Source organism: Notechis scutatus, chromosome 1 (assembly GCF_049901735.1).
Source record: "Notechis scutatus isolate UNSWTSFEM ecotype Mainland chromosome 1, rNotScu1.2, whole genome shotgun sequence".
NCBI lineage: Eukaryota > Metazoa > Chordata > Lepidosauria > Squamata > Elapidae > Notechis > Notechis scutatus.
This window is the reverse complement of record NC_142009.1, coordinates 2,753,902-2,772,152: the sequence shown is the minus strand read 5'-3', so window position 1 is coordinate 2,772,152 and position 18,251 is coordinate 2,753,902. Positions and strand designations below refer to the sequence as shown.

The following is an 18,251-nucleotide window of genomic DNA, read 5'->3' as shown; positions in this document are numbered from 1 at the left end:
AAAGGTTTCCAACCTTGACTTGTGGACTTCAACTCCCAGAGTTCCTCAGCCGGCATGTCCTCTTCTCAAAAGGTTTCCAACCTTGACCACTTCTGGACTTCAACTCCCAGAGTTCCTCAGCCGGCATGTCCTCTTCTCAAGGGCTTCCAACCTTGACTTGTGGACTTCTCTGGAGAGGATGAGACGGCATATAGGGCTGAAGTAGAGAACCTGTCTATCTGGTGTTCACAGAACCATCTGTCCCTGAATGTCCATAAAACCAAAGAACTGATTATGGACTTCAGGAAACATGGACAGGACCACGCCCCACTCATCATCAACGGGGAGAACGAGTGGAAACTGTCCCTACGATCAGATTCCTTGGCACCCCTATTTCAGCTGATATCTCCTGGTCCCCTAACCCCAAGGCCATAGTGAAGAAGGCTCAGGAGCGGCTGCACTTCCTGCGGGTTCTCAGGAAGAACAATCTGGATAAGAAGCTGTTGCTGGCTTTCTATAAAGCCTCTGTGGAGAGCACTCTGACGTATTGTCTGGGTGTGTGGTATGCAGGCTCCACAGTTGAGGACAGAAAAAATGTATAGAGGGTGATAAACACGGCTCAAAAGATCATTAGTTGCCCTCTGCCCTCCCTGGAAGACTTAGCCAGGTCCCGCTGCCAAAGCAGAATCAAGGCCATCATAGAAGACCCCTCACACCTTGGCAATTATCTTTTTGACCTGCTGCCGTCTGGACCGCGTTTTAGGTCAATAAAATCCCACACCACTAGACTAACAAATAGCTTCTTTCCCTGGGCCATCCGAACCGCAAATAAAGACGAAGTCGCTACCTCATTAAGATGTGAAAAGATGTGAAATCTCAATACCCCATTCAGTTGCATAATAACATATTACAGTACAATCCATCTCTTGTGTATTACACTCGGCTAAGCGTTACAGTCAGTGTTGGATGTATATTTTGTGTATATTCGTAGATATTGTACTCTCAAATTGCAAATGGAGACGTGGGTACTCTATCTTTCTTATCTTCATTTGGTTTTATTGTATTGCGAACAGTTGCTGGGGTGCATCCACAGTTTCGTTGTACGTGTACAATGACAATAAAGTTCTTCTTCTTCTTCTTCTTCTTTCTTCTTCTTCTTCTTCTTCTTCTTCTTCTTCTTCTTCTTCTTCTTCTTCTTCTTCTTCTTCTTCTTCTTCTTCTTCTTCTTCTTTCTTCTTCTTCTTCTCTTCTTCTTCTTCTCTTCTTCTTCTTCTTCTTCTTCTTCTTCTTCTTCTTCTTCTTCTTCTTCTTCTTCTCCTCCTCCTCCTCCTCCTCCTCCTCCTCCTCCCTTCTTCTTCTTCCCCTCCTTCTCCTTCTCCCCCTTCTCCTTCTCCTTCTCCTTCAACTCCCACAGTTCCTCAGCTGGCATGTCCTCTTCTCAAGGGCTTCCAACCTTGACCACTTCTGGACTTCAACTCCCACAATATGTTCTCTTCTCCAGAGTTCTCCAAGCTTGACAACTTGATGACCTGTGGACATCAACTCCCAGAATTCCTCAGCCAGCATGACTCTGCCTCTCTGAGTTTTTACTTCTTTTAGGGGAAATATTCTGCCTTTTTAATATATCCTAAAATATTTCTTCTTCTTTTTTTTTAGGAAAGGGGTGGGTTTTAACTTCCAACAGAAGCATCCACAATTTCTGTCGGCAAGCAGTTCCATTGGTTAATTGTCCTCACTGTTGGGAAGTTTCTCCTTAATTCCAGGTTGCTTCTGTCCTTGATTAGTTTCCATCCATGGTTTCTTGTCCTGCCTTCTGGTGCTTTGGAGAATAGCTTGACTCCCTCTTCTTTGGGGCAGCCCCTCAGATATTGGAAGGCTGCTCTCCTGTCTCCCCTGGTCCTTCTCTTCCCTAGACTAGCCAGGCCCAGTTCCTGCAACCGTTCTTCATATGTTCTCATGTGTTCATATGGAGAAGGCTTATACATGTCGTAGTTGAGCTGACATCCATTTGACGGCCCACAATCAGTCAATCAAACCTTGCCAATCTCCAGGACAGGTAAATTTAAGGCAGGGAAAGCGTTTCCCCCCAAGCAAACTTACTTTCTTCGTGAAGGCTGTAATGACCATGGCGTGCGTCATCATGGAGTCCCCGAAAATCAGCCGCTCGTCTTTCTTCATATTCTTGACTGACACCCCGAACATCAGCTCATGGTTGTATCTGCAAACAACCAAGAAGGTTTCTGAATTGGGGGGCAAATGGGGCTGGGATTTCCAGGTGGACTTCAACTCCCACAATCCCTTGCTGGTCGGGACTGAAGGAAGAAGTCACCCCAGGTTTTATCCTCCCTATTTATTAAAAAAATGCATTTCCTGATGAGCTCAGGGTATCATTGAGCCAGTTTGGTCTGGTGGTTAAAACATTAGGCTAGAAACTAGGAGACAGTGAGTTCTAGTCCCGCCTTAGGCATGAAAGCCAGCTGGGTGACTTTGGGCCAATCACCAAGAGACGGTGAGTTTAATTCCGTCTTACGCATGAAAGTTGTCCGGGTGGCTTAGGGCCAATTGCCAGGTGACTGAGAGTTCTAGTCCCTCCTTAGGCATGAAAGCCAGCTAGATGACTTTGAGCCAATCGCTAGGAGATTGGGAATTCTAGTCCCACTTTAGGCATGAAAGTTGTCTGGTTAACTTTGGGTCAATCGCCAGGAGATTAGGAGTTCTAGTCCCGCTTTATGCATTAAAGCCAGCTGGGTGACTTTGGGCCAATCACCAAGAGACTGGGAGTTCTAGTACTGCCTTAAGGCATGAAAGTCAGCTGGGTGACTTTGGGCCAATCACCAGGAGAGTGGGAATTCTAGTCCTGCCTTAAACATAAAAGCTGGCTGGGTGATTTGGACCAACCTCTCTCTCTCTCTCTCTCTCTCCCTCTCCCTCTCCCTCTCCCCTCTCTCCTCCTCCTCTCTCTCTCTCTCTCCCTCCCTCCCTCTCTCTCTCTCTCTCTCTCCTCCCAATAAATTTGATTAATAAAACAATACACACATAAAGAAAATAAACCATGGCCTCTGCGTGCAGACAACGAACCCCCAAAGTGAGAGGAACCAGGCCTCCTGCTTGGAAGCCTTGTCCAGGGGCAACCCCCTCCCCACCCTCCCCATGGGCTCTCCCCCTCCTTGCACCAAACCTCACATCTTCAAATCGTTGATGCCTAGCTTGCTGTTAAAACATTTTCCAACGTCGCAGCCAAACCAAACTGCCTATGGGAGAAGAGAGAGCAGCCAACGGTCAGGACGAATGTCATGCCCCTGTCGGAATCTGATTCGGAGGGGGAGGCCGAGCAGCTGACAGGGAGTGGGAGTGTGGCTCCGTTGGCTGTGGAAGAAACTGGGGAAGGGCAAAGTCCGGCTGGGCAGAGCAGAGGAGAGGGAGAGCAAGGGAGAGGGGGTTCAGAGGAAGACCCAGCCCCACCCCCTCTTCATCCTAGGGGACGCAGGGAGGAATGGAGAAGGGAGCAACGTGGGTTGCATGGCTTACGGGGGAGGAAAGGGCCCTGATTTCCTTCATTAGCTGCAGCTGGGAACACAGTGTTTAAAAAGGGAGATTGCGCACAGCAACTTGTTGGAAGCAAATTGTGAGTTATCTATTATTGTCGAGGGTTATCTGGGCTCCTGGCATCTTTCCAACTGTGTGCGTGTTTTGCTGTGCTTTCAAGTCTGCAATTCCTTCTCCTGCCCTGTCCAGTTAATTGCTGCAGCTTGTGGGTTGTGTGGATTTTTATTTGCAGTTTGTAGGTACTTCGTTTTTGGACTGAATTTCCTCCACTTAAAGGCTATTCCTGGGAGAAGTTTTCTCCAGCCGAAGGTTAACTGGACGTTGGGAGAAAGTTGGAGAGAATAAAGGGACTTTTCTTACTTATGTGACTGTGTTGCCTTTGTGCCACACCCCTTTGGGTCATCACAACGAAGAAGAAAGAGCGGAAGAGAATTGGGGGGGGGAATCAACTGGGGGGGGCAGTGGGGGTTGCAAGAGACTGACCTCTCCATCCTGTATAGACGCGGCCACCATCTTTTTCAAGAGCTCCACCGGCTGGTTGTTGTAAAGGGTCTTCCTGCCACCCACCATGTTGCCCAGATAATCCACTGTGTAGAGCTGGTTGTATTTGTTCCGGGGACGAGGATCGTTCACCAGGCACACCTGTGAGATGGAGTGGAGAGAGGGGGGGCAGGTTAGGGGCAGTCAGGTGCAGGAAGGGGCAACCCCCTGGCTCGGCTGGGACGCCTCCCCCCACCAGCCAGATGGGATGGTTTCAATCAGAGATGTCCAACTTTGGCCACTTTTAAGACTGGGGGTGGACTTCAATTCCCAGAATTCCCCAGCCAGTGTAGGATTAGAACTCCTGGCCTTCTGGGGATTGGCTCAAAGTCACCCAGGCGGCTTCCATGTTTTAAGGTGGGACTGGAACTCACAAGCTCCTAGTGATTGGGTCAGAGGTCCTCAGCCAGCTTTCCTGCCTAAGGCTGGACTAGAACTCAATGGCACCTGGTGATTGGCCCAAAGTCACCCAGCGGTCTTTCCTGCCTAAGGCTGGACTAGAACTCAATGGCACCTGGTGATTGGCTGAAAGTCACCAACCCGCCTTTCCTGCCTAAGGCAGAAACTAGAACTCAATGTCTCCTGGTGATTGGCCCAAAGTCACCCAGCGGTCTTTCCTGCCTAAGGCGGAACTAGAACTCAATGGCACCTGGTGATTGGCTGAAAGTCACCAACCCGCCTTTCCTGCCTAAGGCAGAAACTAGAACTCAATGTCTCCTGGTGATTGGCCCAAAGTCACCCAGCGGTCTTTCCTGCCTAAGGCTGGACTAGAACTCAATGGCACCTGGTGATTGGCTGAAAGTCACCAACCCGCCTTTCCTGCCTAAGGCTGGACTAGAACTCAATGGCACCTGGTGATTGGCTGAAAGTCACCAACCCGCTTCCTGCCTAAGGCTGGACTAGAACTCAATGGCACCTGGTGATTGGCTGAAAGTCACCAACCCGCCTTTCCTGCCTAAGGCAGAAACTAGAACTCAATGGCACCTGGTGATTGGCCCAAAGTCACCAACCCGCCTTTCCTGCCTAAGGCAGAAACTAGAACTCAATGGCACCTGGTGATTGGCTGAAAGTCACCAACCCGCCTTTCCTGCCTAAGGCAGAAACTAGAACTCAATGGCACCTGGTGATTGGCTGAAAGTCACCAACCCGCCTTTCCTGCCTAAGGCAGAAACTAGAACTCAATGGCACCTGGTGATTGGCTGAAAGTCACCAACCCGCCTTTCCTGCCTAAGGCAGAAACTAGAACTCAATGGCACCTGGTGATTGGCCCAAAGTCACCCAGCTGGATTTGATGCCTAAGGCAGAAACTAGAACTCAATGGCATCTGGTGATTGGACCAAAGTCACCCAGCGGTCTTTCCTTCCTAAGGCTGGACTAGAACTCAATGGCACCTGGTGATTGGCCCAAAGTCACCCAGCTGGATTTGATGCCTAAGGCAGAAACTAGAACTCAATGGCATCTGGTGATTGGACCAAAGTCACCCAGCGGTCTTTCCTTCCTAAGGCTGGACTAGAACTCAATGGCACCTGGTGATTGGCCCAAAGTCACCAACCCGCCTTTCCTGCCTAAGGCAGAAACTAGAACTCAATGTCTCCTGGTGATTGGCCCAAAGTCACCCAGCTGGATTTGAAGCCTAAGGCAGAAACTAGAACTCCCAGTCTCCTGGTGATTGGTCCCAAGTCACCTAGCCTTTTTTCCTGCCTAAGGCAAAAACTAGAACTCAATGTCTCCTGGTGATTGAGCCAAAGTCACCCAACTGGCTTTCATATCTAAGATGAAACCAGAAGTTACAAGCTTGGATCAAAGGCCCCCCAGACATCTCTCATGATTAAAGCGGGACTAGAACTCCCCGTCTTCTGGTTTCTAGCCCAGCACCTTCGGATGGTTTACAGAAATAAGTGGGGTCAAATCTCTCGTGGGCTTCCCGTACGCCAGGAAAAAAAAGGAGAATTACAATCAAATCGCCCTTCCTGGTTGAATCCAAAAAGGGAATTCTAGTTTCAGCAAGGGAGGAATGCTGACTATATTGGGGAGGGATGCCACACTGAGAGACACAGCTGGGCTGGGCTAGGTTTGAGGAAAGGGATTTCAGGGTAAGGAATGTGCCCAGATCCCTAAAAAAAAAGAGATTCCAGGATCAGGGAAATGATCACTTGGTCAACTAAAAAAAAATAAAATACTCCTTTGGTCTTTTTAGTTGCCAGCAGAAAGGGAGTGGGAGAAAGCAGTGCATTCCTTAAATGCTTCAGATAATTGCTAGGCAGCCGAAGCTGTTGGCGCACAAGATTATTACTAGAGAGCATGATTGATGACTCTTGGCTATGGATGTGTCCCATTGGAGAATATACATCCAGGAGGGGGAAGACCAGGGTCAAGGGGGAAATGAATGATGGGTCTTAAAGAGTCGGCTGCACCCAGCTAACGCCGACATGGTCACTCCTAATAAATCTTTTTTTTTTACTCTTGAGAGATGTGGCTAGAGACTTATGATTTGAACGGGGGGCGGATTTGTTGGAGCCCTGACACACTTCATGTTGGTTTGCACCGCGAGACCTTCGTACCTTGCTCTCCATATCAAACAAGGGTTTGACGTGTTCTTGGTAGAACTTTGCGGGGCTGATCGGGCCGATCTTGTGATAATTCTTCTCCTTGTCGTAATATTCCCAGCAGAAGGTGGTAGGAGGGTTCCCCAGGCAGATGCTGACGACCCGGAAAACCTGGAAGAGGATGGGAGAGAACGTGGTTGTGGAAACCCAGCCACCCTCTGAAATGGGTTGGTGGGCAGCTGTGAGAGTTTGAAACGGTAGGTTGCAAGTGGAGGAAGGAAGGAAGGACGCGGAGGGGAAAGGAAAGCATTGGCGGCGCCATAGTGGGGTTTGATTCCCACGGTCACCGAGGGAGGAACCTCAAGCTGGAAGAACTGCCAGAGGTGCATAAAGGGGGTGACAATGATTTTAATATCTGGGTAAGGCCACACTTGGAATACTGCATCCAGTTTTGGGTGGTTAAAAAAGAGGTTGACACTCTGGAAAGAGTGCCAAAAAAGAGCAACAAAGAGGATTAGAGAACTGGAGGCTAAAAGATATGATGAATGGTTGCAGGAAATGGGCCTAGCTTGTCTGTCTGTCTATCATCTCTGTCTGTCTGTCTATCCATCTATATCTTGTCTAGCTGTCCTGTCTGTCTATCTGTCTGTCATCCATCCATCCATCCATCCATCCATCCATCCATCCATCCCTCTATCCATCCTTAGTAAGACCACACCTAGAGTACTGCATCCAGTTTTGGTCACCACATTATAAAAAAAGATGTTGAGACTCTAGAAAAAGTGCAGAGAAGAGCAACCAGGATGATGAGGGGACTGGAGGCTCAAACATACGAAGAACGGTTGCAGGAACTGGGCCTGGCTAGTCTAGGGAAGAGAAGGACCAGGGGAGAGAGGAGAGCAGCCTTCCAATATTTGGGCGGCTGCCACAAAGAAGAATTGGAGGTCAACCAATTCTCCAAAGCTCTTGGGACAAGAAGCAACGGATGGAAACTAATCAAGGAGAGATGCAACCTGGAACTAAGGTGAAATTTCCTGAGCGTTAGAACAATTAACCAGTGGAACAGCTTTCCACCAGAAGTTGAGGGTGCTCCATCACTGGAGGTTTTCAAGAAGAGACTGAACAAGCTGCCAGTCTGAAATGGTATAGGATCTCCTGCTTGAGCAGGAGGTTGGACTAGATGACCTCCAAGGTCCCTTCCAACTCTGTTGTTCAGTATGCTTCCAGAAGTTGAGGGTGCTCCATCACTCCAGGTTTTTAAAAAGAGATTGGACAAAAGCATTTCAACCAACCACTCAATCAGAATAGAGCTGGAAGGGACCTTGGAGGTCTTCTAGTCCAGCCCCCTGCGCAGGCAGGAGACCCTAGAGTCTAGACCATTTCAAACAAGTGGCTGTCCAGTCTTTTCTTTTCTGCTCCCTAAGCTCGGTGGCTTTCTTGATTTAAACCAAGGGTCTTCAAACTTGACAGCTTTAAGACTTGTGGACTTCAACTCCCAGAATTCCTGAGCTAACGTGATTGGAGGAAGAAGAATTCTGGGAGTTGAAGTCCACAAGTCTTAAAGCTGTCAAGTTTGAAGACCCCTGCTCTATTCTAGTCTTAAAGTCTTCTTCTATTCAAATTCTTATTCTTTTCTATTCTCTATTCTAAAATTCTTATTCAAATTCTTATTCTTATTCTTTTCTTCTATTCTATATTCTATTCTAAAAATCTTATTCCTATTCTATTCTATTCTATTCTATTCTATTCTATTCTATTCTATTCTATTCTATTCTATTCTATTCTATTCTTATTCGATCGTCTATTCTCCATTCTCTATTCTATTCTAAAATTCTTATTCAAATTCTTATTCAATTCTATTCAAATTCTTATTCTTATTCTATTCTTCTATTCTATATTCTATTCTAAAATCTTATTCCTATTCTATTCTATTCTTATTCAATCGTCTATTCTCCATTCTCTATTCTATTCTAAAATTCTTATTCAAATTCTTATTCAATTCTATTCAAATTCTTATTCTTATTCTATTCTTCTATTCTATATTCTATTCTAAAAATCTTATTCCTATTCTATTCTATTCTTATTCGATCGTCTATTCTCCATTCTCCATTCTCCATTCTATTCTAAAATTCTTATTCAAATTCTTATTCAATTCTATTCAAATTCTTATTCTATTCTTGTTCTATTCTCTATTCCAAGGGTCTTCAAACTTGGCAAGTTTAAGACTGTGTGGACTTCAACTCCCAGAATTCCCGAGCTAACATGACTGGAGGAGGAAGAATTCTGGGAGCTGAAATTCACAACTCTTTTAAAGCTGTCAAGTCTGAAGACCCCTGATTTAAACAGCCGCTCACAAACTGTTGTAAGTTGAGGACTACTTGCACTGTCTGGGGCCGGGTGATTTAAACCTGTGGCCTTCCCCAAAAAAGCAGAATCCATGGGCTGTACTTGCTAAAACGACTGCGTGATTCAGCTGAAGAAGATTTACTTAACCACCCTGGTGGAAAAAGGTGGCGAAATGTGACACGATGCACTTAACCGCTGCTTTGCTTTAGCAATGGGAATGCTTCTTCCCAGTTCTGGCCGTAAGTTGAGGACTAGCGGAACGCTTTGCGCAGCAGCGAGGATGGCTTAGATACATTGGCTGCTACTGCCCTCTAGTGTCCAGATTTTCAGAACTTGTTGGAGCTTCAAATTTTCTTTCTCTCTCTATTATTATTATTATTTATTTTTATTATTACATTTTGTATATTACAGTATTATATTATAAATATTGGTTCACAGATGACTTATCGTCTAGAAACAAATACTGTGGGGGTAAGACGCTACTCTTAACACCCCTTGGGGGTGTGGGGCATGCCTTAAAATAGCTTCTACCAGGGGTGGCTAACCTTTTTGGGCTCCTGTATCCAAAATTGTGCGTGCACTTATGCTCGCGCGCTAGCGTGACAGCACCCAGAAGGCAATGCGTGCGCCTCCCATGCCCCCTGTGCCTACATGTGCAATTCCCCCACCCTCTTACTGCACTGCGCCTCCCAGATGATTTTTGGTCTGTTTGAGGCCTTTTTCGGCCTCCCAGGCGTGAGGAAAGCCTTGCAGCCTGAAATAGGCCCGTTTCGTCACTTCTGGTATTTCCAGAAGTGACGAAACGGGCCTATTTTTCAGGCTGCAGAGGCTTTCCTCGCGCCTGGGAGGCCGAAAAAGGTCTCAAACCAGCCGGAAATCAGCTGGGAGGCGTGAGGTAAGCTCGCTTGCGGCTTGTGCACCAGTGGCACAAATGGTTCCGCGTGCCAGCTGTGGCACGCGGGCCATAGGTTCGCCCTCACGGGCCTCTACTGTACATCACAGTGGATTTGCCATGGTAACGGCTTCACAGGACTGCACAAGGGGGCTCCCTCTTGTGGTGAAAGAGAAGAACTGTGATACTGCGCAAGAGACAGTACAACAGCGTGAGTCCCAACTACAGGATTTTCCTGTCTTAATACAGGATTGGGATAAATCAATACCCGGGCAATGGCGGGTTATCGGCTAGTGGTACTGGCTTGGGGAACCCAGAGAGGGATGGAGCCCATCAAATGGCTAGTGTGATCTGCTGTCATCGGGATGCGGGGGGTGGGAGTTGGGTTTTTATTTATTTATTTATTTTATTTTCCAAATTTTGTTCTATTGTACTTTACGAATTTAATTCTTTTCGATAAGTTTTTATTGTTTTTTATTTTTATTTTAAATATGGTTTTACGTTGTGTAAGCCCCCTCGAGTCGCCATGGGCGATTGGCGGCAATATAAATGAAACAATAATAAATAAATAAATAGTTGTCACTAAACAAATGATTGTTAAGTGGAGGGCTACCGGTAGCGCTCCACTCACAAGAGTTCACTTAGTGACCGTTCGAAGTTACAACAGCACTGAGGGAAAAGGGACTTATGACCGTTTTTCACACTTACGACCGTGGCAGCATCCCCGTGGCCACATGATTTGGATGCTTTGACAACTAACTCACATTTATGACGATTACAACGATTCCCCCTTTGGGATCTTTGGACAGACAAAAGCCCATGGGGAAGCCAGATTCGCTTAACGACCGTGGTACCAACTTTTAACTACTGCTGTGAGTCACTGAATAACTCCGGCAAGGAAGGTTGAGAGATGGGAGTAAAACTTCCTTAACAACAGTCTCACTTAGCAAGGGAAATTTTGGGCTCCACAAGTCCCAAAAACTTTTTAAACACTCATTCTGGGTTTCTGTACCAGCCAGAGGTTTTGTGATAAGATCTTTTGGAGGCATGGCTGCAAATCTGGAATATACTAGATACAGATAATCAGAGTCAGAAGGGACCTTGTAGGTCATCTAGTCCAACCCCATCACCCAAGCGGGAGACCCTACATCATTTCTGACAGAAGGCAGTCCAGTCTCTTCTTGAAAGCCTCCAGGGATGAAGCTCCCACAACTTCAGAAGGTCAACTTCTGTTCCATGGGATTGTTCTCATGGTCAGAAAGTTTCTCTTTATTTCCAGGTTGAATATCTCCTTGTTCAGTTTCCATCCATTATTCCTTGTCTGGCCTTTGGGTGCTTTGGAGAATAGATTGACCCCTTCCTCCTCTCTGGGGCAGCCCCTCAAATACTGGAAGATGCTCTCCTGTCTCCCCTGGTCCTTCTCTTCCCTAGACTAGCAAGGCCCAGTTCCTGCAACCGTTCTTCATTTGTTTTAGCCTCCAGTCCCCTCATCATCCTGGTTGCTCTTCTCTGCACCTTTTCTATACTCTCAACATCCTTTTTTATAGTGTGGTGACCAAAACCAGGTGCAGTACTCTAGGTGTGGCCTTACTAAGGCTTTGTAGAGTGGTATTAGTACCTCCCTTGACCTCGATTGTATCCCTCTGTTAACACAACTTAGGATTGCATTGGCTTTTTTGGCTGCTGCTGCACAACATTGGCTCCTATTTAGCCTGGTTGTCCACTAAGACTCCGAGATCCCCCTCCCAGTTCCTGCTATTGAGCCTGGTTTCACCCAGTCTATTATATGTGTCCTTTGGGTTTTTCTTGCCTAAGTGTAGGACTTTCCTTTTCTCTACGTCGAATTTAATTTTGTTAGTTAGATACTACTTCGAAAGCAACCCCCAAATTCGGGACGGGGGTCCCTTCCCCAAGGACCACCTACCTCCTCGATCATGGTGTCGACTGCTGCCGAAAGCTCCTCTTTGCTACATCCGGTCTCGACCATGTTTCGTAGCCGAAGGCAATATTCCCGCATCTGTTGGAAAGGAGAAATACATGTTAGTATACCTTCCAAATTCTAGACCATTCCAGACCTGTCCAGTCTCTTCTTAAAAACCTCCAGTAGTGAAGCACCCACAATTTCTAGTGGCCAGCTGTTCCACTGGTTCATTGTCCTCACTGTTAGGGAAGTTTCTCCTTAATTCCACATGGCTTCTTCTTCTTCTCTCCTTCATTCGTTTCCATCCCTTGTTTTTTGTCCTGTCCTCAGGTGCTTTGGAGACTAGCTTGCTTAATGACGGACTGCAAGTTTTGACTTTGGTGTCCGGTTTTAATGTCTGTGCTTTTAATAGATTTTACGTGTGCATTTGTGATATATTGATCGTTGTTTTAACTGACGGTTGGGAACATCCAGAGTTTGATATAAAATGGGCGGCTGTATAGTATAAATAAATGCTTTAAGGAGAGGTAGTCCTTGGCTTATACAAGAGGTCATTTAGTCTCCCGCTTGGGTGGGGGGTTGGACTAGATGACCTATAAGGTCCCTTACAACTCTGATTATCTGTTACCTGTTAGTGACTGTTCCAAGTTACAACAGCACTGAAAAAAAAAAAAGGACTTATGACCGTTTTGCAGACTTACAACCGTTCACGTGATCGAAATTGGTGTGCTTGGCATGCGACTCATAGTTATGACCGTCAGAGTGTCCCTGGGGTCACGTGGTCCCCTTTTGCAACCCCTCTGATGAGCAAAATCAATTGGGCGGGGGGGGGGGAACCAGATTCACTTAACGACTGTGCCATGAACTTGGTAACTGCAGCAATTCCGCTTAACAAGAGCGGGAAGAAAGGTCATAAAATGGGGAGCAAAGACTCACCTAACAACCGTGTGACTAACTCAACGACTGCAGGGATTCGGTTAACAAACGTGGCCAGAAAAAGTCATAAGATTGGGGCATAACTCGCTCAAACCAAGGTGCCACTTAGCAACCGAATTTCTGGGCTCACTTGTGGTCGTAAGTCGAGGACTGTCTATAATATGTACGCATTATGCATACATTACATATATATTTATATGTAATGTACTTGGGCAAGAAAAAGCCAAAGGACACATATAATAGACTGGGTGGAACCAGGCTCAATAGCAGGAACTGGGAGGGGGATCTCGGAGTCTTAGTGGACAACCAGCTGAATATGGAGCCGATGTTGTGCAGCAGCAGCCAAAAAAGCCAATGCAATCCTAAGTTGCGTTAACAGAGGGATACAATCGAGATCAAGGGAGGGACTAATACCACTCTATAAAGCCTTAGTAAGACTAGAGTCCTGCATCCAGTTCTGTTCACCACATTACAAAAAAGATGTTGAGACTCTAGAAAAAGTGCAGAGAAGAGCAACCAGGAGGATGAGGGGACTGGAGACTAAAACATACAATGAACAATTGCAGGAACTGGGCCTGGCTAGTCTAGGGAAGAGGAGAGGGGAGACAGGAGAGCAGCTTCCAATATTTGGGGGGCTGCCCCAGAGAGGAGGAAAGGGGGTCAAGCTATTCTCCAAAGCACCCAAAGGCCAGAAAAGGAATAATGGATGGAAACTGATCCGGGAGAGAACAATCAACCAATGGAACAGAAGTTGCCCTCGGAAGTTGTGGGAGCTTCATCCCTGGAGGCTTTCAAGAAGAGATTGGACTGCCATCTGTCAGAAATGGTGTAGGGTCTCCCGCTTGGGTGATGGGGTTGGACTAGATGACCTACAAGGTCCCTTCCAACTCTGATGATCTGTCATCTGTTATATGTATGTATATGCATGTGTATATAATTATATATTTTATATTTATGTATGCCTTTAATGATCTATTGACGTTGTTTTTAACTGCTGGCTGAGAGCACTCAGAGTTTAATATATGATGGGCAGCTAAATAAATACTGTTTAATAAACAGCCAATTCACCACGTAAATTGTTTGGGGGAGAAGCAACTCCGTGCAGAGGTCAGACGAGGAGGAAGAGGCAGTGAGCCCAAGAAATTAAGAGCTGGGAGATCAAAGGCAAGGAAACCTAATTACAACTCATTTGCATTTAATGTAAATACTAGCTGACAAATCCTCCCACCAAATTCTTGTTAAGTGAACAACCTGGTTGTTAAATGAACCTGGACGGAGGGATGAGGCCCCTTGTCAAGACCCAGAGGAAGCGGGGAGTGGATGCCTGACCAAGAATTGGGTGGGAGGATTTGTCAGCTAGTATTTACATTAAATGCAAATGAGTTGTAATTAGGTTTCCTTGCCTTTGATCTCCCAGCTCTTAATTTCTTGGGCTCTGCTGCCTCTTCCTCCTCGCCTGACCTCTGCACGGAGTTGCTTCTCCCCCAAACAATTTACGTGGTGACTTAGCTGTTTATTGAAAAGCATTTGTTCAGCTGCCCATCATGTATTAAACTCTTGAGTGCTCTCAGCCAGCAGTTAAAAACGTCGATATATAATTAAGGCATACATAAATATAAAATATATAATTATATTATACACACACACGTATATATGTAATATATACATAATGCATACATATTACAGGCTGTCCCCGACTTACGACCAAAACTGAGCTCAAAAGTGAGGTTGCTAAGTGGCACCTGGGTTAAGTGACTTTTGGTGCATCTTACGGTTTTGCTTGCTAAGTGAATCGCTGCAGTCGGTAACATGGTCGTTAAATGAATTTGGCTCCCCCCCCACCCCCCATTAACCTTGTTGGAAGGTCGCAAAAAGGGAATCGCATGACTTCCGGGGTGGACACCGCAGCCGTCATAAATACGAATCAAGTGCTCAGCATCTGGATTTTGATCACGTGGCCATGGGGATGTTTGCAATGGTTGTTAAGTGGAAAAACAATTGTAAGTCCCTTTTTTTCCGGTGCTGTTCTAACTTTTGAGCGGTCGCTAAGTGAACTCTTGTAAGTTGTGGACTAGAGGTAGTTCTCGAGTTACGACCACAAACAAATGAGCCCAAAATTTAGGTTGCTGAGTGTTTTACTATGCTCCAGGTAGTCCTTCTTGTATGACCATAACTGAGCCCAAGTTCCTGACACAAGTTCACTGCGTCTTGCCCTGTTTTACGACCTTGTTTGCCACCATTGCTAAGTGAATCATTGTATTTGTTAAGTGAGTCACATGGTTGTTAAGCGAATCTGGCTTCCCCCTTGAGTTCATAACAGATGGTAACAGAATAACAGAGTTGGATGGGACCTTGTAGGTCATCTAGTCCAACCCCCTGCCCAAGCGGGAGACCCTACACCATTTCTGACCAGTGGCAGTCCAGTCTCTTCTTGAAAGCTTCCAGGGATGATGAAGCTCCCACAACTTCTGAATAACAGAATAATAACAGATTAATAGAGTTGGAAGGGAACTTGGAGGTCATCCAGTCCAACCCCCCACCCAAGCGGGAGACCCTACACCATTTCTGGCAGAGGGCAGTCCAGTCTCCTCTTGGTGGTCAGTTGGCTGGTCAGAAGGTCAGCAAAAGGGGATCACGGGACCCCCGGGACTCTGCGACCGTCGTAAATGTGAGTCAGCTGCCAAGTGAATCAAACTCAGCTGGTCTCTCCGGGAAGCTCCTGAGTCAGAGATTTCCCCAGAGTCAATCTTTCCTCCTAGGTCCAAGTCCCACTTACCTTATTGTTCAGGATGTCATTCATCCGTCTGGAGGTCTCAGAGGTATTGGATTCAGGGAAAACCTTCTTTGGAACGACACCGTACTTTTCTATTCAGACCAAAAAAGAAAAAAAAAAAGCCCCACAATTCAACATAAATTATCACACCAGCCACCTGTCAGGCCAAAAAAAATTCTCAATAAAAGGAGAATATTTGTAGCTCAGGATTGAATTAAGGGGGCCCTTGGTGCTCTCTGAGTTTGGTGGTTTTCTTGCAGACGTTTTATGACCCAATAGGGAACGTTATCAGAGGAGGAGGAGGAGGAGGAGGAGGAGGAGGAGGAGGAGGAGGAGTAGGAGGAGGAGGAGGAGAAGTAGAAGAAAAGGAAGAAGGAGGAGGAGGAGGAAGAAGAAGAAAAGGAAGGAGGAGGAGGAGGAGGAGGAGGAGGAGGAGGAGGAGGAGGAGGAGGAGGAGGAGGAGGGAGGAGGAGGAGGAGGAGGAGGAGGGAGGAGGAGGAGGAGGAGGAGGAGGAGGAGGAGGAGGAGGAGGAGGAGGAGGAGAAGTAGAAGAAGAAAAGGGAGGAGGAGGAGGAGGAGGAGGAGGAGGAGGAGGAGGAGGAGGAGGAGGAGGAGAAGAAGAAGAAGAAAAGGAAGAAGAAAAGGAAGAAGAAGAAGAAAAGGAAGAAGAAGAAGAAAAGGAAGAAGAAGAAGAAAAGGAAGAAGAAAAGGAAGAAGAAGAAAAGGAAGAAGAAGAAGAAAAGGAAGAAGAAAAGGAAGAAGAAGAAGAAGAAGAAGAAGAAGAAGAAGAAGAAGAAGAAGAAGAAGAAGAAGAAGAAGAAGAAGAAGAAAGAAGAAGAAGAAGAAGAAGAAGAAGAAGAAGAAGGATTGTTTGGGGTCCTTGGTGCTCTCTGAGATTGGTTGTTTTCCTACAGACGTTTCATGACCCAATTAGGGAACATCATCAGTGATAGTAGAGGGGGAGGGCTGCACTCTTGTTAATTTCTTGTAACTTGCCCTATCAGGGTTGGGATGGTATAAACAAAGTCACTGGGTAAAGCCAGGTTTCACTCAACCCCCCCCGATGTTGCTAACTTTACACGTGCCCGATTCACTTAACAACCATAGCGAGGAAGGTCACAAAACGGGGCAAAACTCACTTCCCTCCCTTGCCCCGGGGAAGAGGAAACTAGGGAACATCGTCCATGCTAGAAGGGAGAAGGCTCAAGTTGTGGTGGTTAAGTGGAGGACACCCCTGAAGGCCAATCTCAAGCCGGAGGCCTCTGCGCTGACTTCCGGGGAGAAGACCCCTGGGACACCCGCCCCCTCCTCCAAAGCAGCCCCCTTTGAGGCTTCACACAGACCCCCCCCCACCCAGAAGCCCACCCACCCACATTCAAGGGGCCTGGCTTGTCTTACCGATGATGTTCACCAGCATGTCCCACTGGCCGCCGTCGTTGCAAGGGTTGGTGAGGAGGAATTGCACCAGCCGCCCGTCGACAGGCTCCTGAGCGGTCTCAATGAAGGCGTGAAGGAAGTAGTAGCAGCGTTCGATCTGGGGGGGACAGGCCGAAGATAATGGCATCAGAACCCCATACCTGCTCAGGTGCTTCACCCCAAAAGTCTGTGGGCCTGGCTTGTTTCCCCTTAAACCCAGAGGTCTCCAACCTTGGCCACTCGAAGACTGGCGGACTTCAAACTCCCATGAGTCGTCAAGTGGCCAAAAGCTGAGGAATTCTGGGAGTTGAATCGAATTCTTTATTGTCGTGGCACGAAAAAACATACAACGAAATTCACATCACACCCAGAGACCAGACTCAACACGCGCGCGCACACACGATAATCCCCAAACACCCACCCGCCAAAAATTCCCCACCTCCTAAAAACACACAAGCCTCCACACAACAGACCGAGTAATCCTGTCCAACTGATGGTGGTTGATTGTTAAGTGCAATGATAGTTCTGGGATAAAAATGGTTCGGAAAACGTGTGGTCCGAGTTTTAATGGTTCTGTATCTCCTGCCAGAAGGCAGCAGTTCAACACAGATTGTTTTTTTTTTTAAATAATTTTGTAAAATTTTTATCACAACAAAAAACAAACATAAAACCTTCTTGAGGTTGAGTACATATTTCTTCATGCACAAAATAATATTATCATATTTAACTTGTATATATTTATAATCATTCTTATTAATATTTTATATCACATGTTAGCTCATCTATTTATTGGTAACAATATACTATGCTTATATAATTCTTTACTCTTCTATCCAACCATTCATAAAATAAATTCCAAATTTTATAATCATCTTTTCCTTCTTGTTCTCTAATCGCCATTGTCAATCTACTCATTTCTGCACGTTCAATTATTTTCTTAATTATTTCCTCTTCTGTTGGAATTTTTCCATTTCTCCAATTTTGTGCAAATGCGATCCTAGCTGCTGTTCATATATTTATAATCAAATACGGTAACTCCTTATTACAACCCTCGGGCAGAATTCCCAATAAAAATGCCTCTGGTTTTTAAATCTATAGGTTGCTTTATCATCTTCTCCAGCCACATGTGTATTTTAGTCCAATACATTTGAGTCTCTGCGCATGTCCACCACATGGGGTAGTATGATCCTGGTAGCTTCTGACGTTTCCAGTACTTATCTTCAAACATCTTAGCAATTCTCATTGGGGATAGTTCACAAAGATTGTGAGCAGGATGGGAAGAGTCTTTGAGAATGTGCGACTTCCTTAAACGGCGAGATGCGAAGATGTCGTCCAGGGCTGGTAGCTGGAGCCCCA

General features: G+C 46.3%; 1 protein-coding gene across 1 annotated transcript in view; it reads right to left on the bottom strand.

The window, feature by feature from the left end:
* Positions 1-18,251, bottom strand: part of BLMH (bleomycin hydrolase) — a 39,090-nt gene that overhangs the window by 9,698 nt on the left and 11,141 nt on the right. Inside the window, exons 4-10 of the mRNA XM_087955845.1 lie at positions 16,878-17,013; positions 15,483-15,571; positions 11,774-11,866; positions 6,627-6,782; positions 4,009-4,167; positions 3,163-3,230; positions 2,080-2,197 (exon numbers count right to left, since the gene is read on the bottom strand). Of these exons, the coding sequence (XP_087811971.1) occupies positions 2,080-2,197; positions 3,163-3,230; positions 4,009-4,167; positions 6,627-6,782; positions 11,774-11,866; positions 15,483-15,571; positions 16,878-17,013 (819 nt within the window). The remainder of the gene's footprint in view (positions 1-2,079; positions 2,198-3,162; positions 3,231-4,008; positions 4,168-6,626; positions 6,783-11,773; positions 11,867-15,482; positions 15,572-16,877; positions 17,014-18,251) is intronic.